Below are 26,070 nucleotides of genomic sequence, written 5' to 3' on the forward strand. Positions count from 1 at the left end.
ACAGTGGTACCTCTGGATGCGGACGGGATCCGTTCCGGAGCCCCGTTCGCATCCTGAAGCGAATGCAACCCGTGTGCACGGGTCGCAATTCGTCGCTTCCATGCATGCGCGTGACGCCATTTTGAGCATCTGCGCATACACGAGCGGTGAAAGCCAAAAGTAACACGCTCCGTTACTTCTGGGGTGCCACGGAGCACAACCCAAAAAGGCTTAACCTGAAGCGACTTCAACCCAAGGTATGGCTGTATAGCACAACCAAAAACAGGATAATTCCCTCCCACCCCAGAATGTTTGTGGTATAAAAAGTTACAGGATTTCTGCAGGAAACTACAGGACTTACACCTGGAAGCTTTTTCTAGGTACAAACAGCATCGAAAGAGGAATCAATATCATTGATTATATAATAATAATAATAATAATAATAATAATAATTTATTATTTATACCCCGCCCATCTGGCTGGGTTTCCTCAGCCACTCTGGGCAGCTTCCAACTGAATATTAAAAACAGTACAGCATCAGACATTAAAAACTTCCCTAAAGAGGGCTGCCTTCAGTTGTCTTTTAAAAGTAAAATAGTTGTTTATTGCATTGACATCTGATGGGAGGGCGTTCCACAGGGCGGGCGCCAGTACCGAGAAGGCCCTCTGCCTGGTTCCCTGTAGCTTTGCTTCTCGCAATGAGGGAACCGCCAGAAGGCCCTCGGCGCTGGACCTCAGCGTCCGGGCAGAACGATGGGGGTGGAGACGCTCCTTCAGGTATACTGGGCCGAGGCCGTTTAGGGCTTTAAAGGTCAACACCAGCACTTTGAATTGTGCTCGGAAACGTACTGGGAGCCAATGCAGATCTCTCAGAACCGGTGTTATGTGGTCCCGGCGGCCACTCCCAGTCACCAGTCTAGCTGCTGCATTCTGGATTAATTGCAGTTTCCAAGTCATCTTCAAAGGTAGCTCCACGTAGAGCGTGTTGCAGTAGTCCAAGCGGGAGAACACTGATTTATTGTTATTTATTTCATCCATTAATTGCTTCCTACCTTGGAGAGCCACTGCCAATCAGAGTTGCCCATATGGGGGCAAATGGACAAGGAGTCTGTTCTGACCAAAGCCAGTGTTCCTCTCAGTCTCCTTACATTTACATTTCCTACATACATCAGAAAGAAGCAGTCTTCATCCTACTAGACCAGGGTTTCCCAAACTTGGGTCTCTAGCTGTTTTTTGGACTACGACTCCCATCATCCCTAGCTAGCAGTGGTCAGGGATGATGGAAATTGTAGTCCAAAAAAACAGGTGAAGACCCAAGTTTGGGAGACCCTGCACTATACAGTGATTTTACTGCCAGAGATGGACTATACGTTTTAATAATATATTAATTTGTTTTAAAACATATCATTTTTATATAAAGAAAATCGTTTTAGAAAGGCCTTTCATTTACACTGGAAACCAATAGTCAAAAATCTCTATTTACTTAAAAATCAAGGCATCCAAAGTATTTGTAGCAAAACCTACTCTGCGTCTTTCTCCTTTACGAAATTATTTACACCCTGCTTTCCCTGCAAAGAACTCAACATAGTGCAAGAAGCTTCACCCCCTCTTTTAATTCTAACAACCCTGTGAGGTAGGTCAGCCCCCCAAGGTCATCAACAAGCTTCATGGCTGAACCTAAAATCTCTCCCATCCTAGTCTTACATTTATTCTCAATAAGTAACTACAAGAGATAAGAACAGCTTTCTCAACTAACACACAGCAATAAATATTTTAACAAGGAATCTTCCAAAGACAAAGCAAACTAGAGAGGGTGATTTATCAGACCAAAATAAATCACGGTCTCTCTTGGCTAAATTAGGGCAGTCAGAATATATATTTTTTTTTTTAAAAAAGGGGGGGGGGGGTAATTCAGAGAACATGCTTGCAACAATGTTAAGATGCTTTAAGAGCAATAAAACTAAATCTCAAATAAGTTTGGTGGCCCAACCAATGTAACTTCCTTATCCCATAATCCAGACCAGAAAAAGAAATTATAACACAAACCTTTCAGTTCACAACAGGAAAGATTACGTATGGGAGAGAGCTTTGGTTCTCTTTAACTTCATACCTAAAATAGCACAGGAGGGAGACTTCCCCACCCCTTGTCAAACTTTCTCCTTTAAATTAAGTAAAACAAATAAAACAAAGTTCAGGAGAGAAAGAAAACACTTTTAAGTTTCTCTCAGCCAAAAGGTGGCAGGACCTATTCTCTTTTGCTTTTTTTCTGGCAGTGAACTCCGGGAGAGGGGCCTCAACTAAAGTCACGGCCGCCCCAGCTGTGAAAAATCACCTGACCAGAAACACCTGCAATGTATTGGGTGTTTTAATAAGCAACCGTTGCCAGTTATTATTATCCTCTGTCCATGAATCTTTTCCCTTCCTCCTCTCTGCATTGGTTTGTTATCCTCCGAGTGCCTTCTGTGGCATTACTAATGAGAGAGATTATCATTTAATGCAAGATCCGGGCAGTTCCCAGAGCCTGCAAACTTGTCTTAGATCACCCTGGAGAACCAAGTTGTGCCAAGTTGTCTGCAAACCCAGAATCATCAGAGCATTGTTTTAGCCTTACTCAAACAGCAGCGAGCCACGCTTCAAGTGCATAAGCCAGCAATTCCCTTCTTAGTGCTATGCTGTGAATATCTGCAGGCCGGAATTCAACAGGTAAGTTGAAAAGCTATATCTGTTGCCTTTCTGCCTGTCAGCTCAAATAACCGTTGAAGGCATTGGGGCAGGGGAAAAGGAGATGCAGTATATTTATTCCCTGCTATTGTCCTCTGATAGGATCAATGCCCTTATCACAAAGGGAGAGCATATACTTGCAGGGGCTCCTTAACAAAAATATGTGTATATTTAATACTGAAACTAGCTTTTGGAAAGGATCCTGCTGTTTCAGTTATCTACCTCCTAGCCAACTGGGGTGGATTATGCTGATAGATTTCTTCCTGTACTTTGAATGGCTGTGCGGCAGGTTGAAATTCAGCAGGAGAAGCTTTTGTCTTTCCTGCAGGGGGGGCAGGATTCACCTGTTGAATTTTGTGCCTGTAGAGAGGTTTGCCAAAAGCACTGGGGCTGTTATGTACTGAAGTTCTCACCCTGGGCCAGCAGGGGGATACTGTAGATAGTTTTCACTCAGGTCCCATATGCAAATAAGGAATTGAAAGTGACGTTCAGTGATTGGATAGTTACAGAAAGTTGTTACTGTTATTTTGTAGTTGAGCTCTATATAAGCAGGTTGGCTGAACCCTTCAGCCCAATTCTGTTCTGGGCCTGTGAATAAACAAGAGCTGTTTGAAGAATCGCTGTGTCGTCTGATATGTTCACCCACAACTTAACAGGGGCCTTGCCAGATGGATGGAGGCAACTTTATTCATTTTTCAGGGGCAGCAGTGCGCCTGATTACATTTTCCTTGGGACGCTTTGAGAATCGGGTTCCATCCATGAAGGTCTGTCTGGTTGCCATAAATGTGATCGGGAAGGATTGAGAGGGGTCTGGGGAGAAACGACTCTGCTGTACAAAGGTAAAATTTACATTCATTGCCCCTCCCACTTTTGCTTCTGGCCCTGCTCATCCCTCGCATGCGGCCCCCAGAAGATTGTGCTGAAGGTAATGAAGCACTGGATTAAAATACAGTGGTACCTTGGTTCTCAAATGCCTTGGTACTCAAACAACTTGGAACGCAAACACTGCAAACCTGGAAGTAAGTGTTCCGGTTTGCGAACTTCCTTCAGAAGCCAAACATGCTCCATTTTGAGTGTTACGCTTCTAGTTTGAGTGTTATGCTAAGGTCTGTCTGTTTTTGCTATTTATTTTGTGTTTTTGTTTTTGCAGCTCTTTTTTGTTTTGTTTTTGTGACTGTGTGGAACCCAGTTCAGCTGCTGATTGATTGATTGATTGTGTGGCTGCAGTACATTGTTTATTGCTTTCCTTTTATGGATCAATGGTCTCGTTAGATAGTAAAATTCATGTTCAATTGCTGTTTTAGGGGTTGTTTTTAAAAGTCTGGAACAGATTAATCCGTTTTGCATTGCTTTCTATGGGAAAGGGCACCTTGGTTTTGGAACGCTTTGGTTTTGGAATGGACTGCCGGAACGGATTAAGTTTGAGAACCAAGGTACCACTGTAGAAGACGGACGAGGAAGCTGTGGCTCTCCAGACAGACTCCCCATCACTGATATGCAGCACTGCCTGTGAAAACGCCTGGCGCAAAAAATATGGCGGTCTTTTGGATGCCATGGGCTCTTTCTGTAATGTTGAAGTTGTGTGGTGCTTTCTGAAAACAAAGGTCTGCCTATTGATGGAATGGAAGGGTCTGTAGAACTCACCTTAGCTTGGGTTCACCATTTTGTTTCCAAGGACCTGTGACAGCTCGCTCTGTCGCATGGCTCATTTCTTGACTGGAAGATGAGGCCACATGATGCCAGTGCCATTTAACGGAGCGGTTCAGCGCTGAGGCCTCATCCATGTCCCCTTGAGGCTGCTGTGCCCTCGATAGTGGGGACAACTCTTTGTTCTGCCAGGTTCACTGAGGCAGGAGAGAAGGTCAGATAACGCTTTCGCCTCAAGGGAATCTGCCATTGCAGGAATGAAGTCAGAAGGGGGGGAAAGGAGAGGGAAACAAGCCTCTGTTTGTGTGTTCCAGGGGACACATGAAACTCCTTCATCTAGGGCAAATGTGGGGAACTTTTGGTCTGCCCGACGTTGCTGGACTACAAGCCCCATCAGCCCCAGCAAGCATGGCCAATGGTCAGGGATGATGGGAGTTGTAGTTCAGTAACTCCTGGAGGGTCAAAGGTTCTCCACACCTGATTTGGGGTCTCCTCACCCCACTGCAATGCGCAGCCGGGGCGGAAGAAGGGGGGTATGGGCCGCCCCGGGTGTCACCACTGAGGGGGGTGACAAAATGCTGGACGACACTCACTGCGGGGCCTGCAATGCGCCCAATCCACGCATCTCTCCTGGGCATGCCGCCCCAGGTGCCCAATTGGCTTCCTCTGCCACTGTGCCCAGCACTAGGCATGATGGCTAATATGTTCAACCTTCATGGCCAGAGGCTGTATGCCCTTCATAGTGGGGGAGGAGAGCTGAAATTAATGTCAATATATTTCACATCTGGCAAACAATGCAGCCCTTTGGTGTCCAGTAGTACATGAGTAGACGAGTCTTAAAAGCCCGGGACACAAAATAATAATAATAATAATAATAATAATAATAATTTATTTATACTCCGCCAATCTGGCTGGGTTTCCCCAGCCACTCTGGGCGGCTTCCAACAGAATATTAAAATACAATAGTCTATTAAACATTAAAAGCTTCCCTAAATACCCCAACTAAAGAATCATGGCAAGAAAAATTGATGGAGAACTGCAGAACTGGCAGAACTGGCAAAACTGACATACAGTGGTACCCCGCAAGACGAACGCCTCGCAAGACGGAAAACCCGCTAGACGAAAGGGTTTTCCGTTTTGGAGGCGCTTCGCAAAACGAATTTCCCTATGGGCTTGCTTCGCAAGACGACAGCCCATAGGGAAATCTCAGGGACAGCGGGGAAGCGCAGCGCGTCTTCCCCACTGTCCTCGGACCTCCTCCGAAGCCTGGCGGCGGGGCGGGGACACCTCCTCCCGCCGCCGCCGGGCTTCGGAAGGCTCCTCCAAAGCCGGGCGGTGGGGCGGGAACACCTGCCGCCGCCGCCCGGCTTCAGAACGGTGCTCCGAAGCCGGGCGGGGGGAGGGAACACCTGCCGCCGCCGCCCGGCTTCGGAACGGTGCTCCGAAGCCGGGCGGGGGGGAGGGAACACCTGCCGCCGCCGCCCGGCTTCGGAACGGTGCTCCGAAGCCGGGCGGGGGGGAGGGAAGACCTCCCGCCGCCGCCCGGCTTCGGAACGGTGCTCCGAAGCCGGGCGGGGGGGAGGGAAGACCTCTCGCCGCCGCCCGGCTTCGGAACGGTGCTCCGAAGCCGGGCGGGGGGGAGGGAACACCTCCCGCCGCCGCCCGGCTTCGGAACGGTGCTCCGAAGCCGGGCGGGGGGGAGGGAACACCTCCTGCCGCCGCCCGGCTTCGGAACGGTGCTCCGAAGCCGGGCGGGGGGGAGGGAACACCTCCCGCCGCCGCCCGGCTTCGGAACGGTGCTCCGAAGCCGGGCGGTGGGGAGGGAACACCTTCCGAAGGCGGGCGGGGGGCGAAAGTCTTTGCTCCCCCCTGCCTGCCTGTCCCGGAGGGCTTTTGAAGGCAGGGGGGAGCAAAGACTTTCGCCCCCCGCCCGCCTTCAGAAGAGGTCCAGGACCTCTTCTGAAGGCTGGTGGGGGGCAAAAGTCTTTGTCCCCCCTGCCTGCCTTCCCAGGGGCTTTTAAATCGCCCCGGACAGCGGAGAAGTCCTCCGCTGTCCCGGGGCGATTTTAAAATGCCGCCCGCCAGCATTTTAAGATCGCCCGGACAGCGGAGAAGTCCTCCGCTGTCCCGGGGTTTTTTAAAATGCTGGGGGTGGGAAGAAAAGCCCTTGCCCCCCCCAGCCTTCAGAAGAGGTCCGGGGACAAACTGTCCCCGGACCTGGTCTGAAGGCGGTTTCCCTAGGAACGCATTAATTGATTTTCAATGCATTCCTATGGGAAACCGTGCATCGCAAGACGAAAAACTCGCAAGACGAAGAGACTTGCGGAACGAATTAATTTCGTCTTGCGAGGCACCACTGTACAAGCTACGGGACAAGGATAACTGTGACTTTAAGGATGAATGGGAACCCTTTACAAAGTATCTGAAGATGCAACAAAGCGAACTGGACTCCTTGGCAGGTTTTGAATAAACATTCACAAACTTTTTATTGATAACAATCAGCTAAATAGTTTGAGGATGTATACAACTTTGTAACATGCTGAAAACAGCATTTTTAGAGAAACCAAAGACTGGAACTGAGGGAAGTCGGGGGGTGGGTGGGTTTTGTGGGGGGGGTAGGAAAAATGGGGGGACGACAAGGATGATATGTTTTTGGATAATATGTCTTGTTATAATTTAGAATAATAATAATAAAAAAGCTTCCCTAAACAGGGCTGCCTTCAGATGTCTTCTAAAAGTCTGGTAGTTGTTTTTCTCTTTGACATCTGGTGGGAGGGCGTTCCACAGGGCGGGTGCCACTACCAAGAAGGCCCTCTGCTTGGTTCCCTGTAACTTGGAACACTGTCCTCAAAATATACACCAGGGGGCTTAGTGTGGTCAGAATCAAGTATATACTTCCAGAGTTAATGCTTAATACATTAGTTCTGGTAAATGAGCCACCATAGCTGCTAGTATAGTAATAATAATAATAATTTGCAAACTATAAAAATGCAGTCCTAATCATTCAATCATCTCGTGTTCCTCGCACCCAGTACATCTTTTCATCCACTCAATTTTCACGTCAACACAGCTTGCAGACATTCAACAACCAATAACCATGTGCTGAAAAGCATTTCTTCCAATTTGTTAGAGTTCTTATCTACCCTTCGCCATAAGGTCCCAGGGTGGGTTACACCAATTAAAACAAAATGTTAAAAACAGCAACAGTCAAGAGGATAGGGTGGCTTCTAAAAGTATTTATGTATCAGGTGTCAAAGGTCAGGGCAAAGAGGTGCGTCTTCGGAGTACGACAAAAGTTACACAACTGAAAGCTGCGTACTTTCAATGGGGCTTGCGGGATACTTGCCCCAAAGCTTAGCTGGCGATGAAGAAATTGACCCCAAAGTTCAGCTACAGCAGTTGGGACTCTGCGATGTGCCATGTCAAGTCAGACTGAGCGCTGCCCTTTCAAAGGTCTTTTGGTCTGAGCGAAGCACCCTTGGAGTTCCCTCTAACAAGAGGTCCTGCTGCTCTGGTGATCTTCTCTTCTCAAGGCTGACTCTACAATATTGATTATGTGGCAAAACTGATGTCTCGTCTATGTCCAGTCGAACAGGAAATGGCAGCTTTTAGGTCATGCCTTCCCTTGGACCAGAACTCGTCAACGGGAGCTGTCGGAAGGGAAGGGAACATGTTAATTTCCTTTTGAAACGTTGGAAGGTCGTTCTGAACAAAGATCAGATCCCACCCACACTCGAGACATGTGCCCATATACAGTGGTACCTCGGGTTAAGTACATAATTCGTTCCGGAGGTCCGTTCTTAACCTGAAACTGTTCTTAACCTGAAGCACCACTTTAGCTAATGGGGCTGCTGCCGCCGCGCCGCCAGAGGATGATTTCTGTTCACATCCTGAAGCAAAGTTCTTAACCTGAGGTAATATTTCTGGGTTAGCGGAGTCTGTAACCTGAAGCGTATGTAACCTGAGGTACCACTGTACGCCCAAATAATAGCTTGATCTGGTCTTTTCAAGATCTTGATGGGAAACAAGGCATTGGTAAGAGACAAAAGGATGTATGCAACTAAGTTGTCCCATTGGCATAAGAACTTGTGCATGGCGCTTCCTTTCTTCTCCCTGCGCACCCCTGTTCCCCCACATCTGGAGGGCTGAGCGAAAACCAAGAATGGATTCGGGAGCACAGTGTGTGTGAGGGGGATAGAGGGAAAGGAAGTTCTGTCACACAAGGAGAAGTCCTTAAAAACGCTAAGAGCCTGCTGGATCATGTCAACGACCCATCTAGGTCCACCGCTGAGGGCCTTCTGGAGGTTCCCTCACTGCGAGAAGCAAAGCTACAGGGAACCAGGCAGAGGGCCTTCTCGGTGGTGGCACCCGCCCTGTGGAACGCCCTCCCATCAGATGTCAAAGAGATAAACAACTACCTGACATTTAGAAGACATCTGAAGGCAGCCCTGTTCAGGGAAGTTTTTAATGTGTGACATTTGAATGTATTTTTAATCTTTGTTGGAAGCCGCCCAGAGTGGCTGGGGAAACCCAGCCAGATGGGCGGGGTACAAATAATAAATTATTATTATTATTATTATTATTATTATTATTATTATTATATATCTAGTCCAGCATCGTGTTCTCACAGTGGCCGACCTGTGCCTGTGGAAAACCCATAAAAAGAATTCGGACGCAAGACTGCTGTCCCCTCCTGTGGTTTCCAGAAATTGGTATTATCTATAAGCCCTGCTACCTCTTGGTATCACCGAGACCGTATAACACTGGTCCTGAAAGACCTACATTGACTCCCAGTACATTTCCGAGCACAATTCAAACTGCTGGTGCTGACCTTTAAAGACCTAAACGGCCTCGGTCCAGTATACCTGAAGAAGCATCTCTACCCCCATCGTTCTGCCCAGACACTGACGTCCAGCTCTGAGGGCCTTTTGGCAGTTCCCTCACTGCAAGAAGTGAGGTTACAGGGAACCAGGTAGAGGGCCTTCTCGGTGGTGGCGCCCGTCCTGTGGAACGCCTTCCCTTCAGATGTCAAGGAAATGAACAACTATCTTACGTTTATAAGACATCTGAAGGCAGCCCTGTTTAGGGAAGTTTTTAATGTTTGAAGTTTTATTCTGTTTTTAATGTTCTGTTGAAAGCCACCCAGGGTGGCTGGGGAAACCCAGCCAGATGGGCAGCATAGAAATAATAAATTATTATTATTATTATTATTATTATTATTATTATTATTAATTTAATTTCAGCAGTTAACCACTACAGGTGAACGACCAAACTTTGGGAGAGCATCATTAGCAGGGATGGGCTCTGAGCGTTGTTCAGCAGTAGCGAATGTGATACCTTCCAGATAGTTCAGGTATAGGGGACCGGTGGCCATCAGGATATTTTGGGACTCTGACTCCCATCACCCTCGGCCATCAAGGCCAACGTTCAGGGATGATGGGATCTGTAGTCCAGCGAAATCTGGAGGATGCCACATTGGCGGCCCACAGTATAGTTAGAAGGAGATGTTTCACTGATTCTTGATTGTTGGAAGAGAGGATTGCAGTGTTCCTTGCAAAACAACAACTGCCTTGTTTAAAACCAGGCACTCGTCTTCTGTTGCTGCTACACTAAGGTCACTATGGGGATAAATTGCTACCTTGTCTCAGGGTCACCCCCTTTATCACAGAAGGAAAATTCCCATGTTAAGGTCAATCATTTATACCTGCCTTGCCTGAGAGGGTCTTGATCCTTCGGCCAGAAGGGTGATGTCTTTGTTGCTGGGTATCGATGCTGATATATTCACGTAGCGTGACAAGTGTATGTATGTCAGATTTGTCCATCAGATTCGTTCATTTTGGGGTGACTTCCCCTCAAGCTTTGTAAACATCCTCCCCCCATCTCCAGAAGACGTCAGTCGTTTCCACATCTTCCTGTCTGGGCTTGACAAGTGGTCCTTTTTGAAAGCTGTTCCCTGCCTCCGAAAGGGGAGGGCATCTCTGTACAGAAGACTTAAATAGGGATTCCTACATGACGAGCACATTGTACGTTGCATGGAAGGCATTCCACAGCTACCAAAGGCTTTGGCGCATCAGGAGAGCTGAACATGAAGGTATGTGGGAACGGCAGTCATTTCTTCTTGGTTTTGAGCTGATCTCCTTATAGCTGCTAAGAATGGCAAGGGATGCCATGCCCTATTCTCGCAGTTCAAAATGTCAGAGCAATTGATCACGTATAGAAAACTCATAAATCTTCTGTAGCAGCACAAAGTGATCTTAGGGCTGTGTTTAGAAACCCCAATGAAATGTGGAGATTCTCATCCCATCCCCCTTATGATTGCTTTTAGTGTCTGTGTGCCAATAGGATGGCTCCAATAATTCTTTCAATTGAATGTTGTCTGATTTGATTATAAAAATAAACTTCAGAAGACTTTGGGAGGAGGGGGGAAATGTAACAGGAGGTTAGATTCTTTCAGATCGCTAGGAAGTCTATTATTGTGTCTCTCAGGTTAAAGCACAGCCTCTGAAATAATGTCGATGAAGTAAAGATGATTAGGATTGCAAAGTCCCGGTTCTTAAGGCTGCAGTCTTTTACCTGGAAGTAAGCACCACTTAACTTAATGGGTTTGACTTCTGAGTAGGCAGGTATAAGAAGCATGTCTCTCCCACTAAAATTAGTTAGACGTAAAATTCGGCTTTATTGTGTCCAGGAAGGATATACTGTATAATGTACATGCACATGTAGATTTGGATATAGATGCGTGTGTAGAATTATACCTATATATTAGGTTGGTAATCCATTTACTGAAGTCTTAGTTGATCAATCCCATGATTTTCACTCAATTTAATATGCATGTTTTCAAATAACTAAAAGCCAGAGTTTGTTTTGGGGGTGATGCGTACACCCACACCTCATGGTAGGTATTCCCTGCTGTGGAAGAATTTTGAGATAGCCTCTGCCATCCATGATTTTTGTAGAACACTCTTCTCAATGTGATTTTACTGTCCTATGAATGAGGGGCACCTTTGAAAGATGTCAAAGTTTCTTTGGCTGAGAGTCTTTGCTGTCAAATCTATTATTATTATTATTATTATTATTTATTATTCAAGCTGTGGCTGTGAAGGAAGAATTTCCCCCTAAAGTTTAAAACCACTTGACATCACCTGAAAATCTGCATTAATAACTGCATAATGAGTTGGTCATGTGATAACAGGTGAATGACAGGTAGGCACCTTCAGTGACTGGTCAAACTAGCCCGTGGAAGGTTGACCAAACCCAGTTTGAAATATACATTTACGAACATGAGTTTGACTAAGCTGCAGGAGGCAGTGGAAGACAGGAGTGCCTGGTCCATGGGGTCACGAAGAGTCGGACACGACTAAACGACTAAACAACAACAAGCCTCCTTGAACGCAGTGGTACTTACTTCCAAGTAAACATTGATAGGATTGCATTGCTAATAAACTAATGTTAACACTGTTATTAACTTAAACCTATTGCAAACCCTTTTATCTAGACAAGCCTTCCCAAAGGAGTGATCTCAGCCATGCAATTTGGATCTGGGCAACTTGCTTGACCTAAGTTTACAGATGTTATTAGAGCTGTCACAGAGGGAGGGAGACGAGTCGCACAACGATACTCACTCCGAGATACTCTAGGGAAGAACGAGCTGCCATTTCTCCAGCCCTCCAACCTCTGATATACCTTATGCTTGCAATTAGATTTCATTTCAATACTAGCTCATTTTACAAGTGCCGCTTAACATTCATTCCTCACTTGCAAGGAATTGATCTTTTAGTGTGGTGGCGCCCAATCTGCGGAACTCCATGCCTATTGATAATAGGCAGGAACCTACATGTTTCTGGTGCCTGCAAAAAGCATTTTGTTTAGTAACATGGGAACCAACTCCTAGGGGCCAAGGTCCCTTCACCTCCCCCAGTAGACTATTTGAGGGGGCTGTGCTCCCTCCCAAAGTTGATGGGCATTGCCATTCAAATGGAGTTTGCACTCCATGTCTTGTTGTCGATTATGTGGGGCAGAGTTTATCTCAATATTTTATTCAAGTTGATGCACATCCCAATTTTTTTTATCTGAAAAAGTTGGATGGTATGTTACACCAATCTTGGTTTGACTGTACTGGCTGCTAGTTGATTTCTAGGCTCAATTCAAAGTGCTGTTTTAGACCTAAGGTAAAGGTAAAGGGGATCCCGGACCATTAGGTCCAGTTGCGAATGACTCTGGGGTTGCGGCGCTCATCTCGCTTTATTGGCTGAGGGAGCCGGCGTACAGCTTCCGGGTCATGTGGCCAGCATGACTAAGCCGCTTCTGGCGAACCAGAGCAGCACACAGAAACGTAGTTTACCTTCCCGCCGGAGCGGTACCTATTTATCTTCTTGTGCTTTTGAACTGCTAGGTTGGCAGGAGCAGGGACTGAGCAACGGGAGCTCACCCCGTTGCGGGGATTCGAACTGCCAACCTTCTGATCGGCAAGCCCTAGGCTCTGTGGTTTAGACCATAGCGCCATCTGCATCCCTATAAAGCCTTAAGTGGCCCAGGACCACAATAACTTAAGGACCACCAATCCCCAAATGAACTGACCCAGACCCTGCAGTCATAATCTGAGGCCCTTCTTTGTATGTCTCCTCCATGTGAGGTCTGGAGGGAGAAAGTGCCTTTTCTGTGGTGGCTCCTTGTTTGCGAGACGCTCTCCCCAGAGAGGCTCACCTGGCGCCATCATTACATCTCTTTAGGGCGAAGACATTTCTCTTCAACCAGGCTGACTAAGATTCCATGGCCTTTTAAATGTGTCTCGACTGGGGGGGGGGGGCATTATCGATTTGTTTTGCTTTTGCTTTATGATGTATTTTGTGTTTTCCTTTTGTATCATTCTGTTGCAAACCGCCCTGCGGTCTTTGAATAGCGGGCGGTATGCAAATTTAATAAATAAAAAATAAAACAAACTCAATAAAATAACAAACAAATAACGCCGCCATGTCCTCTTGGCCTCTTTTGCCCGCTCCAGGGACTCCACCGGGGGACGGCCACTGCCCTGGCCTTGCTGCTCTCTGCTTGTTTCATCACTTTTTCCAGGACTGCTCCTCAGGTAAAGGCAGCTCTAGGTTTGTATTGGCTCAGTTGTACAGAGTGAAACGTAGGCAGGTGTCCACAGTTCACTGCGCATGATCTAAGGGGAAGAACCCTTTTCAGTCTGAGGCCCACATTCTCTTCTGGGCAACACTCTGGGTGCAGTACACTGTTGGGATACTGCTGGGGAGATGGGGGCATCAGGCAGGCCCCCAGCTGGCTCCAGCCGCCGGCCGGCAGCTGGACGATCACCGGTCTCCCTCAGAACAGCATCAATCAGCAACACGAGCCTCAGATACGTTTAGAGTCCCATGCACGCTCTATCAGCAGAGTGCGTAAATCTCCCCACAGCAGAAGAGGCGGACAGAGAAATGTGTAAGCATAATGTACAGTGTTTTATTCAGCATAGTTGAGGAACAAAGGAAAACATGTCTGCTTCCCTTCGTCTCCAGCAAAACAGCCGTAATGCAAAAGCAATATACAAACGGATGTTCCCAGCAAGCGCTGGCAGTAAACAGGCATATGACACACAACAGTCATGCCTGTACCCTTTTAAGGTGGAACGGAACTATATCCTAACATGTGTGTAATAATAATAATAATAATAATAATAATAATAATAATAATCCCTCCCCTTACCACCCCTTTCTTGTTTTGTTCCAAAGAATCACTTCCAAAGAAGAAACTGGACTCCACAAGCAATGCTCTATTTAAAGGGCGCACGTAAGTCTTGATTCCAATTTATCCTCCTGGGAAGGAGTTTGTTTGGAGTGAGTCCTTTCTCCCTAGGAATCCTATTTGTGTGTGTTTGTGTGTATTTTTGTGTGTGTGTGTGTGTGGAGAAAGGGAGTGTGTATTTATAAGGAATTAAGTATAAATAGATTAATAGAGTATTAAAGGAAAAAATAAGGTTAGAATGAGTTAAGATAATTATAGGATAGAAAACAGAGGTAGATGGAAAGGAATTGCTGAAATAATTAACAGGAGTGGAATACAAAAAGGGAGGTGTGAGGAGGTCGAGGAAATAAGTGAATGAAAGATGGGATAATGAAATTTGATTTATTTTATTGTTGCATTGTTTTGTTAGTTTAATGCATTGTATTGTATGTGTTTTTTCTTTTCTTTTAGTGTTTAAATTTTTTGGAAAAGTAATAAATATTTTTTTAAAAAAATGTGTGTGTGTGTGTGTGTGTGTGTGTGTGTGTGGAGAAAGGGAGTGTTTCTATTTCTCCATAATAATAGTGTTTGTGGAAGGGGCGTTATTAGTTTGTTTTCGTTTCTTTGTGTTCTCATTCTGCGTTCTTACGTTGTGAACTGGGATCTTTGGATGAAGAGCAGTATACACCTTTAATAATAATTCTTTTTGTGGGTCCAACACACTGGACCAACTTCAATGGGATGGATCAGGCAATTGGGAACAACAGATAGGCTTGGCTCTCTAGAGACTGGGGTGGGGTGCTGGCTAAGGGCCGAGATGCTCTCAGGGGTCCACTGACCCACTGGCCATCTTGACCCTCCAGGACTGGGGTATTGCAGCTGAAGGAATCCTGTTTGTTGCTTCTGCCACAAGGGCCTCTCCTCTGCCTTTCTCTAAGGCCTCAGTGGTTCCTAATAATAATAATAATAATAATAATAATAATAATAATAATAATTTATTATTCATACCCCGCCCTTGTGGCTGGGTTTCCCCAGCCACTCTGGGCAGCTTCCAACCAAATATTAAAAACAATACAGCATCAGACATTAAAATCTTCCCCAAACAGTTGTCTTTTAAAAGTAAAATAGTTGTTTATTGTCTTGACATCTGCTGGGCAGGCATCACTACCAAGAAGGCCCACTGCCTGGTTCCCTGTAACCTCACTTTTCGCAGCGAGGGAACCAACAGAAGGCCCTCGGTGCCGGACCTCAGTGTCCAGGCTGAATGATGGGGGTGGAAACGCTCCTTCAGGTATACAGGACCGAGGCCATTTAGGACTTTAAAGGTCAGCACCAACACTTTGAATTGTGCTCAGAAATGTACTGGGAGCCAATGACGATCTTTCAGGACCGGTGTTATATGGTCTCGGCGGCCACTCCCAGTCACCAGTCTAGCTGCCGCATTCTGGATTAATTGCAGTTTCCGAGTCACCTTCAAAGGTAGCCCCACACAGAGCGCATTGTAGCAGTCCAAGCGGGAGATAAATAGAGCATGCACCACTCTGGCAAGACAGTCTGTGGGCAGCTGCTCCACCTCATCTGGAGTTACTTCATACCATTGAATTCCACCACGTCAAACACATCTCTTCTAAAATTTGCAAAGATTCCTGCACGCAGTTGTGTTTTCATGCACTCCACTGCGACATCCTTGCTAGGGTCTTTGGAGTATTGTCAGGGACTGTGCTGAGGAGGGCTGCACTGAGGAGGAATGGTGGGATCCTGATCAGGATCCCGAATCTTCCCAGGAGCAGGGAAGTAGTATAGATTTGGAATAGTGGTTTGCAGAGGGACATAGTTCAGAACGCAGAAGCTAGGAAGTACTGGGTGGGGAACAGCTAGGAGGAGGAGAACTGGGAGAGAGAGATAGTTAACAGACTCACTGTCGCTGGAAAGCATCCATCCACTCAGCCCAAGGTCAAGGAGAGCAGATAAGGTGGCAGCACAGAAAGTACAGTGGTTGCAAGATCAGGTTACAAGACATGGTAGTGACATGGATGACTAGGGAGGGAGTGAGTGAAGCCCTTAATTGGGAGCACCGCCATTCCTGGGAATGGATTCTTTGTTCTCTCACTGAGATCTTTTAAATTTCTAACTGGTAAGAGACTTCTTTCGCTTTGTTCTGCTTATCTATGGCCGAGGGTGGGGGTGGGGGAGAATCCTGACAAGCTAGTATCCCACATTGGCGTTGGAAGTCTAGCAGCCCAGGAAGTAAATTGTATTGAATTCAATGAGGTTTACTCCCAGATAACAGAGGTTAGCAGGATGTCACAGCCTTCCAAAATCTTTTGAATCCCTTGCTTTATAAAGTTATGATACTTTTTTTGAGCTCCTTTGCTTAGTGCCAGTCACCTCTCCTAAAACAAAGAATCTCTTAACACTGTGATTTTCTCCCAAACCTCCCCAAAGATTACCCCCCCCCCCACTTTCCCCTACCTCTTACTCCCCACCTCCCAAACTCTTTGACACTGCAGGAGACTCTTGGGGGCTCTCAGTTCTGGTGCATTTATTTGCAGGTCTCTTCTGTGAGATGTAGATGCAACAATAGGGCATTCGTGATGGATTCAGACACACTGTTCTGCTTATTGTCCTGAGATTGTTCCCTAACAGTGACCACATTATGACACTCTGGAGGGGTTCCCTTGCAATGTAGTGGAACAAAACAGCAACAGCCTTAGAATATTTGTGGTATTAAAAATGACAGGATTCCATCGGGAGGTTATGGGCCATGCGCTGATTGGAAATGAAGCAGTATGTCTGGCCCAAAACATTTGTAGGCACCAACAGAATTCTGGCTCAGGGCTTCTTTTCAGCCGGAATTCAGGTGGGCGTTATTGCTATTATAAGAGAACCAGGGAGGCGTTCATGGTGAGTTCTGGTACCTTTTTTTGCTAGAAAATTAGCTCTGTGTATAAAGGTAAAGGTAAAGGGACCCCTGACCGTTAAGTCCAGTCATGGACGACTCTGGGGTTGCGCGCTCATCTCGCTCTATAGGCTGAGGCTGAGACAGCTTCCAGGTCATGTGGCCAGCATGACTAAGCCGCTTCTGGCGAACCAGAGCAGCGCATGGAAACGCCATTTACCTTCCCGCTGGAGCGGTACCTGTTTATCTACTTGCACTTTCACGTGCTTTCAAACTGCTAGGTGGGCAGGAGCTGGGACCGAACAACAGGAGCTCACCCCGTCGCGGGGATTCGAACCGCCGACCTTCTGATTGGCAAGCCCTAGGCTTTGTGGTTTAGACCACAGCGCCACCCACGTCCCTGTTAGCCCTGTGTATAGCCAGCCCAATACCATCCTGGATGCACAATAAAGAAGATAGCTTTGGAAGACCCCCAGGACTGCAAATGTTGCCCAAGAATTACCACCTGGTATTCCAGCTCATTGTCATTGCATTTCAGAAGGACGTCGGTTCATCTCAGAGGAGAGCCAGAGGAAGGATCTGTACGACAGGCTGCAGCTAGGTAAGCAAGGCTGTGTGTGAAGCAGATTGAAATTGGACACCACCACCACTTTTAGAAAACATGTAAGTGCCTCTGCCTAGTAAAAATGGATCCTAATGTGTATTGAAAATACGTTTGTCTTTGCAGAAACACGGAGCCAAAACGCAAACCCTCTGACCCTTCCCGAAGCTGTGGCGTTGTTTCTGTCCTCCTTGCAAAAAGCGCATGAGGAAGGTAACATCTCATTTCGCTCCAGGAGTTCCTTTTGCAGATTACAGTGGTGCCCCGCAAGACGAATGCCTCGCAAGACGGAAAACCCGCTAGACGAAAGGGTTTTCCGTTTTGGAGGTGCTTCGCAAAACGAATTTCCTATGTGCTTGCTTCGCAAGACGAAAATGTCTTGCGAGTTCCTGCGGGGTTTTTTTCCTCCCCCCCCTTTTCCCAAGCCGCTAAACCGCTTATCAGCTGATCTTTAAGCCGCTTATCAGCTGATCTTTAAGCCGCTTATCAGCTGATCTTTAAGCCGCTTGACAGCTGATGGCTAAGCCGCTTATCAGCTGATCTTTAAGCCGCTTAACAGCTGATGCTAAGCCGCTTATCAGCTGATCTTTAAGCCGCTTAACAGCTGATGCTAAGCCGCTTATCAGCTGATCGTTAAGCCGCTTATCAGCTGATCTTTAAGTCGGCTAAGCCGCTAATACTGTAGCGCTAAGCCGCTAAACCTCTAATGGGCTTGCTTCGCAAGACGAAAAAACCCGCAAGACGAAGAGACTCGCGGAACGGATTCTTTTCGCCTTGCGAGGCACCACTGTATTGCTAATCGAAACCAACTTGCTGCTCCTTTGTCATTTGCAAGGCCCATTTCTTGTGCAATTCCTTCACTGCGATCCATTGGGTTTTATTACTGCTGTAGCCATAACATGCATGTGTGCCCGTTGTCATGAGATTAAAAACCACCCAGTGATATGTGTGAGTCGGAAAATGTAAACAGCCATTTGTCTCTCGGATAATGTCCCAAGACAGCTTTTAAAAACATATATGCTAAGGACACAACTCAGTACTCCATTAAAGGTAAAGGTAAAGGGACCCCTGACCATTAGGTCCAGTTGTGGCTGACTCTGGGGTTATGGTGCTCATCTCGCTTTATTGGCTGAGGGAGCCGGCGTACAGCTTCCGGGTCATGTGGCCAGCATGACTAAGCCGCTTCTGGCGAACCAGAGCAGCACATGGAAATGCGGTTCACCTTCCCGCCGGAGCGGTACCTATTTATCTACTTGCACTTTGACATGCTTTCGAACTGCTAGGTTGGCAGGAGCTGGGACCGAACAACGGGAGCTCACCCTGTCACGGGGATTCGAACTGCCGACCTTCTGATCGGCAAGTCCTAGGCTCTGTGGTTTAACCCACAGTGCCACCCGTGTCCCTAAGTACTCCATTATCTTCTGGTAAATGCCAATGAAATCAATGTAGAATGGCTGCCAGTCAGTGTTGACATTGCTGACTCCATCTAAGGAGTCTCATGTTTCTATTTGGGAAAGACCAAAATTCAGTAGAAGAGCATCTGATTGATTTCATGTAATACATGATTTATTTTGATCCCATTACGGCTTTAGATACCTATTAGGTCCATAAATTACCATATAGCATATATTCAACACAAAAAAACAGTGGCAATTTGTTGCTGACAAAGGACAGCTGGACATATAAAGGGCCCCATTACCTTCTGTAGCTTAGGGCCTCATCAAACCTAAATCCGGCCCTGCACAGAGGCATGCGTTTTTAAAAATACTAAAAGACAGTACTAGGCCATCCTGCAGAGCTCTTCTGAACGCTACCACTCTTTGTTCTAGCAGGTGAAGAGGATACGGAGGAGAAGCCTGGCTACGTTGCTGATGGGCTGCTGAACTGGTGAAAGGTGTTCGAGCTTAGATGAAAACGTCCTATTGCATGTACTTAAAAAAAGAAAAAAGAAAATATCTTCCATAGATGAAGAAGAAAACTCAACTTTGCCCATTCATCTCGTCCGCCTGCCTGGCCTCAGCTGTCCTCTGAATCGCCCTGTGGCATAAATGCTAAACAATTAAAGGGCAGTTTCCAGCTTAGAAACCTATTTTTTACATGCATTTGTTATTATAATGTTCAGCTCATACTATATATATCATGGGCCTTCTGTATGCGTCGTGTATTTCCTCCCCTATCCCCACCCTTTGGTTTTGCAAATATCTGAAGGATAAAAGCTGAAAATGACTTGGTCACACGTGTCTAGGTAAGTAAGACATGGAAATGGAAGTGATGAAAGCTGGATATTTGTAACTAAATAGTATTTCATCCCTAGGGGTCAGTTGCCCAGTTAGCTCTTATTTCCTCTCCAGTAGTTGCCAGTTTTGGATGGTGGAGGCTTGTGTCTACACAACATGTGTAGGCCTGGTTTATACAAATTCAATTGCCATGGCGTCTCCCAAAGAATAGTGGGAAATGTGGTTTGGTGCGTGTGCTGAGTGTTCTCTGTTAGAGATCCCTTGCCCGTCTTACAGAACTACAGTTCCCAAGGTTCTCTGGGCTGAGAGAATGACTGTTAAACCAAATAAAGCCCTCAAGTGTATGAATTTGTGTGTTTGTGTCTCTGTGTGTAGACACATACACCCCACCACAGCATTTACCTTACAGGGTGTATATCTGTGCTGTGGATTCTTGAGTAGGTAAGCAAAAACGAGTCCTTTTTCACACCAATGCATAATCGGCTTGTGGAACTCATGGCCACAAGAGCCCCCTGCAGATGCTCCCCCATGAATTCAATGAAGTATCAAGATATTACCTGCTAAACATGTCCCCCCCGGCCCAGTAGCTGCACATCGAGTGGTAATGTGAAGGGATCTTATGCGCCTACAGATCTATGTGAGCAGAACGTGGGAAGCACTGAGTGGATTCAGATAACTCTGATGAATGAGGAAGTGGTCAAGCGGTTTCCCTTCTTGTCCATCCTTGCAGGTTATGGGTTTGGCAAAGAGTTCAGAGACTTTTTAAATATTTTGGATGCCTGTCCACATCAGTGCACACTCTCTCCCTTCCTTACTGACTTTAAGTCTCATCCACTTGCTGTGGATATGATGCATTGAAACTTGTGTTTAGCCTGTAGTTGTTCCGCACGATTCATGCTTCCTCCATATTTCTGTAACCTACTCCTTCAGACTGGGGCGGGGGGAGAATCAATATTGTGCCTACCGGTATTTATGATTATTATTGCATCTGTACTGAAGAATCATTTAATAAAAATTTGGAAACAACTTCACCTGTTCCTTTGGCCTCAAACTTCGCCCTAACCGGAAGCCTAAGACAAAGCAATTAAAAAGCTAAACGCAGAAGCTCAGATTAAGCATCATTTAATAATACTTCTAATGGCAAAACCAGATGAATGCATGTTTAATAAACAGAGGGTGGATCTACACACGGGGGGGGGGACACTATAAATAAGTCAGAAATTAAATTGTTATAACAAAAAAAAATTGCTATGGAAAATCGCATAGAATTTTTCTTTGCTCTCTGGCGCCATCTGGAGTTGCAGGTTTGTAATGCATTCAAAACGCTCTTTCTTGACTAATGTAGCTGGGTCCACAATCTCACTAGTTCAGCTATAAAATGGAGGTGGGGTAACTTTCTAGAGGTAAAAGAGAATGCAGAGACAGGAGTGAAAATTGCTCACCCCCAATTCCGCCATCTTAAGAACCTATGAAGAGCTTGCTAGATCATGTCAATGTCCAGCATCCTGTTCTCACAGTGACCAATCAGATCCGAGCACAAGAACTCTCTCCCTTCCAGCAAGTGGGATCCAGAAGCCTTTGAATTACTGCAGGCCTCCTCAACCTCAGCCCTCCAGATGTTTTGAGACTACAATTCCCATCATCCCTGACCACTGGTCCTGCTAGCTAGGGATCATGGGAGTTGTAGGCCAAAAACATATGGAGGGCCAAGGTTGAAGAAGCCTGAATTACTGCCTCCAACCATGGCTAGTAGCCATTGATAGGGATGGGGGGGAATTCATTTGCTTCACATTTTATTGCGAACCTAACACATTTCATCCTAACACATTTCTAGACAGCATCTTAAAAAGCAGAGACATCACCTTGCCAACAAAGGTCCGTATAGTTAAAGCTATGGTTTTCCCAGTAGTGATGTATGGAAGTGAGAGCTGGACCATAAAGAAGGCTGATCGCCGAAGAATTGATGCTTTTGAATTATGGTGCTGGAGGAGACCCTTGAGAGTCCCACGGACTGCAAGAAGATCAAACCTCTCCATTCTGAAGGAAATCAGCCCCGAGTGCTCACTGGAAGGACAGATCGTGAAGCTGAGGCTCCAATACTTTGGCCACCTCATGAGAAGAGAAGACTCCCTGGAAAAGTCCCTGATGTTGGGAAAGATGGAGGGCACAAGGAGAAGGGGATGACAGAGGACGAGATGGTTGGACAGTGTTCTCGAAGCTACCAGCATGAGTTTGACCAAACTGCGGGAGGCAGTGGAAGACAGGAGTGCCTGGCGTGCTCTTGTCCATGGGGTCACAAAAAGTCGGACATGACTAAACGACTAAACAACAACAACACATTTCATGCTTCCCGAACCAAACAGAAAGCTGAAATACAACGATCCATTGAGATTCACACGTATTTGAATTTTGCAATGCAGTTCTTCAACCCAAAAATAACCACACAAAATAATAATAATACTAATAAAAACCTCAGAACAGAAATAATTATACTCATCAAGATAATGTACAAAAATGCATTCTGGTAGGGGAAAAGCTTGCAGAAATATGTGTTATGTTGTGGGGGAGGAAATGTATGAATTTTCACGTGGACTGAATAATTAAAAAAAGAACTTAATGAGAAACGGAAATCAAAATTGACAGATTTTTCCACCCCTTCCTTCAATGCTTCAAAATGTTTTTCCATTTCTGATACAGTGGTACCTCAGGTTACATACACTTCAGGTTACATACGCTTCAGGTTACACACTCCGCTAACCCAGAAATAGTGCTTCAGGTTAAGAACTTTGCTTCAGGATGAGAACAGAAATCCGCGGCGGCAGCAGGAGGCCCCATTCGCTAAAGTGGTGCTTCAGGTTAAGAACAGTTTCAGGTTAAGAACGGACCTCCACAACGAATTAAGTATTTAACCTGAGGTACCGCTGTACTGTGGTCAGGCAAGTATCCTAAAACAGCAAATTGCAGGGAGATAAGGTAGAAGGGGATTCCCCCCCCTGCTCCCATCTCCTCCATGTTCCCTTTGAGTTAACCATCCTTTTCCTTTTCCCACCCTCTATACCCAGATTGACAAAACCCTGTGCCCTGAAATGTTGCATGACTACAACTCCCATCATGTCTTTCTGTCTGGGGCTGATGAGATCTACAACATCTGCATTTGTTTTCTTTCCACCCTCTTCCCAATCCCCCCCCCCGCTCTGAATCTTCCCAGTGAATTGTAAACATAAATAGATGAGTTTGGAGGATAAAACTGGCATCTACTGCCCTTTCCATAGACAGACCCCATAAACAAATCTGCAATAGCATCAGCTACGCCGCTGACCCTTTCGATTCATTCAATTCTCACAGAAATCAGAAAGTAGTAATAGTTTGTGGTTTATTGTGAATCTGGACAAGTTCAGACGGACAACATATTATGGCCAGGAACTGTATGCAAGCACTGAATAATAAGATGTTTTGAGGTCTGCTGGTTGACAGCAAATTATTCAAAGTAATTCTAGACTGGTTGTTTTAAAGGTGGCGGAAAATGATCGTTCTTTGGAATACAGGAGAAGCAGTACGATTATAAGCAGCGACTCCCCACCACCACCACCAAAACATTTTAGCTTAAATAAATTTCCGTTTACGGATCTCTAGCTGTGGAAGAGATTCTTCAAATATTTCTAGATCGTGGTTCTAAGATGGAGAAGCTGTGGGTAAAGGATGTATAGGAAATGCAGAAGAAAGGAAGTTTCTGCTTAAACATCTCTTGGGATCGGGTGCTTCAGTTCTGAGCTGTAGAATTGTAGAGGGGTACCCAATGGCCATCTAGTCCAACCCCCTGGAATGCTTGAAGTCTTCTCTGATAACAGGGACTAGCTCTCAAGAAGATATTTGAACCAGCTTTGGACTAATGGGGGAGGGTTGGGGTTTTTAATCTGTGAATGGCCTTTCCAAGGCATTTGGCTGACAGAGGCAAAGAACAAGATGTTTTCTGCTCCCCCAAATTCCATGTACAGGACCTGGCCAGACTAGCAGTCAAATCTTACTTCAATGTCCCATCAATGAGACAGAAAGATAAATTTGGAAGGAGCAGACCAGGCCATGTGGGACACACAGCTCTAGCCAAAGCTTTGCCCCTAATCCCTTTCTCTCTAGCAACTGCTGCTTCACTTTGCCCAATGAAAGGGCCGGCCCTGTATCCACAGCTGAAGGAGACAAACTGGATTTACTTGCATCACATCAAATTTAAAAATAGCAGCAGGCTGAGTAGCAGCTCTAAGAACAGTAGCTGTTCTTTCCCTGCCAAATTTGCAGGCAATAGGTGGCACTTTGATCCTCCTTCTTAGTGCCAAGATATTAGGGTTAAAGGTAAAGAGTAAAGGGACCCCTGACCATTAGGTCCAGTCGTGGCCGACTCTGGGGTTGCGGCGCTCATCTCGCTTTATTGGCCGAGGGAGCTGGCGTACAGCTTCCGGGTCATGTGGCCAGCATGACTAAGCCGCTTCTGGCGAACCAGAGCAGCGCACAGAAACGCCGTTTACCTTCCCGCTGGAGCAGTACCTATTTATATACTTGCACTTTGATGTGCTTTCAAACTGCTAGGTGGGCAGGAGCAGGGACCGAGCAATGGGAGCTCACCCCATGGCGGGGATTCGAACCACCAACCTTCTGATTGGCAAGCCCTAGGCTCTGTGGTTTAACCCACAGCACCACCCGCATCCATATTAGGGTTAGGGATTATTAAAAAAAAGCCAGCATACAGTCCTGGTTTTTGACACATACTTCTAAATTATTTCTTCTACTGCCAAAGGGGGGAAGAGAACGAGGGAAGGGGGAGATGCACCATCAGAACTATTTATAATGGAGGAAAGAGGGCAGGGGATTCGAGGTATTTCAGACATCTAGTTCCCACCGGAATCATCCACACTTCCCTTACATCAGGTCATACCCAACTTTAAGGTAACGTGTACAAGCAGGATTGGCAGTAACCATTTGCCACCACCATTTGCATCAGTTCCTATATTCTCCGTGCTGCTTCTTTTTCCCATCCGGCACAGCGCTGAGGGAGAAAGGGGCCTTTATGTTCTGCCTGTCCCTCTCAGCCTCTTCGTCCTCGTCGTATCTTTCATCCTCCTCGTCCAGCTCTTCGTCGCTTTGGTGGGGGCTGTTGTGCTGAGAGACGGAGGGCGAGGGGGGCACCGATGACGGGCGCGGGTACCGAAATCCTTCAGTCTGCAGGAGAAATGGAAGTGAGGGATAAATACGATGCAGGAAGGGCCCTTGATGTAAAAACGTGTCCTTCCTCCCCATGCCACCCAAAATATTTTTCATTAATTTAAAAATGTACACTGAGGTCCAGCTCCGAGGGCCTTCTGGCGGTTCCCTCACTGCGAGAAGTGAAGTTACAGGGAACCAGGCAGAGGGCCTTCTCGGTGGTGGCCCCTGCCCTCCCACCAGATGTCAAAGAGAAAAACTACCACCAGACTTTTAGAAGACATCTGAAGGCAGCCCTGTTTAGGGAAGCTTTTAATGTGTAATAGACTATTGTAGACTATTGTATTTTAGTATTCTGTTGGAAGCCGCCCAGAGTGGCTGGGGAAACCCGGCCAGATGGGCGGGGTATAAATAACAAAATTATTATTATTATTATTATTGAAACATCTGTTTCTCAGAGCGATGGTGACGGGTTTAGTGGTCATGTTCGACTTATTCCCCTTGAAGCATAACATGTAGGAAGAGTTTCTTTCCCCAGGGCTACAACAGTTTAACAAGAACATACAGCAACTCGGGCTGTCAGTGGAACTTTTGCGATCGATGTCCCTACCATCTGCCAAGGCTATAATAAAAACTAGGTTGTGGGATATTGAACGCCAAGAACTAACAGTAGCAGCAGAGAAAACATGTTCCCCTCTTTATTTTCAACTTTCTCGGGCACATGAAACTACCGTATTTTTCGCTCCATAAGAGGCACCTGACCATAAGACACACCTAGTTTTTAGAGGGGGAGTGCAAGGGAAAAAATATTATTTAAAGGGAACGCTGAGCAGAGCCTGTACGCATGCCAGGCTCTGAGGGGTTGCCCTCTGTCCCTTCCCCCACCTCCCGCAAAAGCCAGCAAGAGCCGCGCTCCCTTTAAAGAGCCACGTGGAGCGTGTGTGCGGTTCTTGGGGGCTTTTCCCCGAGGAGAGAGAAGGGACACACTCCACACGGCTCTTTAAAGGGAGCGCTGAGCAGAGCCTCCCGCCTGCATTCGCTCCATAAGACACCCACACATTTCCCCTTACTTT

General features: G+C 46.4%; 2 protein-coding genes across 2 annotated transcripts in view; one reads left to right on the forward strand and one right to left on the reverse strand.

Annotated features, from left to right (window-relative positions):
• The first annotated feature begins 2,446 nt into the window (after positions 1 to 2,446).
• On the forward strand, positions 2,447 to 20,712 carry SPX (spexin hormone). Its single transcript, XM_081023346.1, has 7 exons — positions 2,447 to 2,682; positions 10,234 to 10,438; positions 13,349 to 13,429; positions 14,076 to 14,133; positions 17,505 to 17,567; positions 17,694 to 17,780; positions 19,397 to 20,712. Exons 2-7 carry the CDS (start codon positions 10,433 to 10,435, stop codon positions 19,456 to 19,458), a joined length of 357 nt encoding a protein of 118 aa, XP_080879472.1. The 5' UTR covers positions 2,447 to 2,682; positions 10,234 to 10,432; the 3' UTR covers positions 19,459 to 20,712.
• Positions 20,713 to 23,160: 2,448 nt separating this feature from the next.
• Positions 23,161 to 26,070, reverse strand: part of GYS2 (glycogen synthase 2) — a 54,796-nt gene continuing 51,886 nt past the window's right edge. The window contains exon 17 of the mRNA XM_081022837.1: positions 23,161 to 25,015. Within this exon, the coding sequence (XP_080878963.1) occupies positions 24,794 to 25,015 (222 nt within the window). The 3' untranslated portion in view covers positions 23,161 to 24,793. The remainder of the gene's footprint in view (positions 25,016 to 26,070) is intronic.

Source organism: Podarcis pityusensis (genome assembly GCF_964106645.2).
Source record: "Podarcis pityusensis genome assembly, chromosome: 10".
NCBI classification, from domain to species: Eukaryota; Metazoa; Chordata; class Lepidosauria; order Squamata; family Lacertidae; genus Podarcis; species Podarcis pityusensis.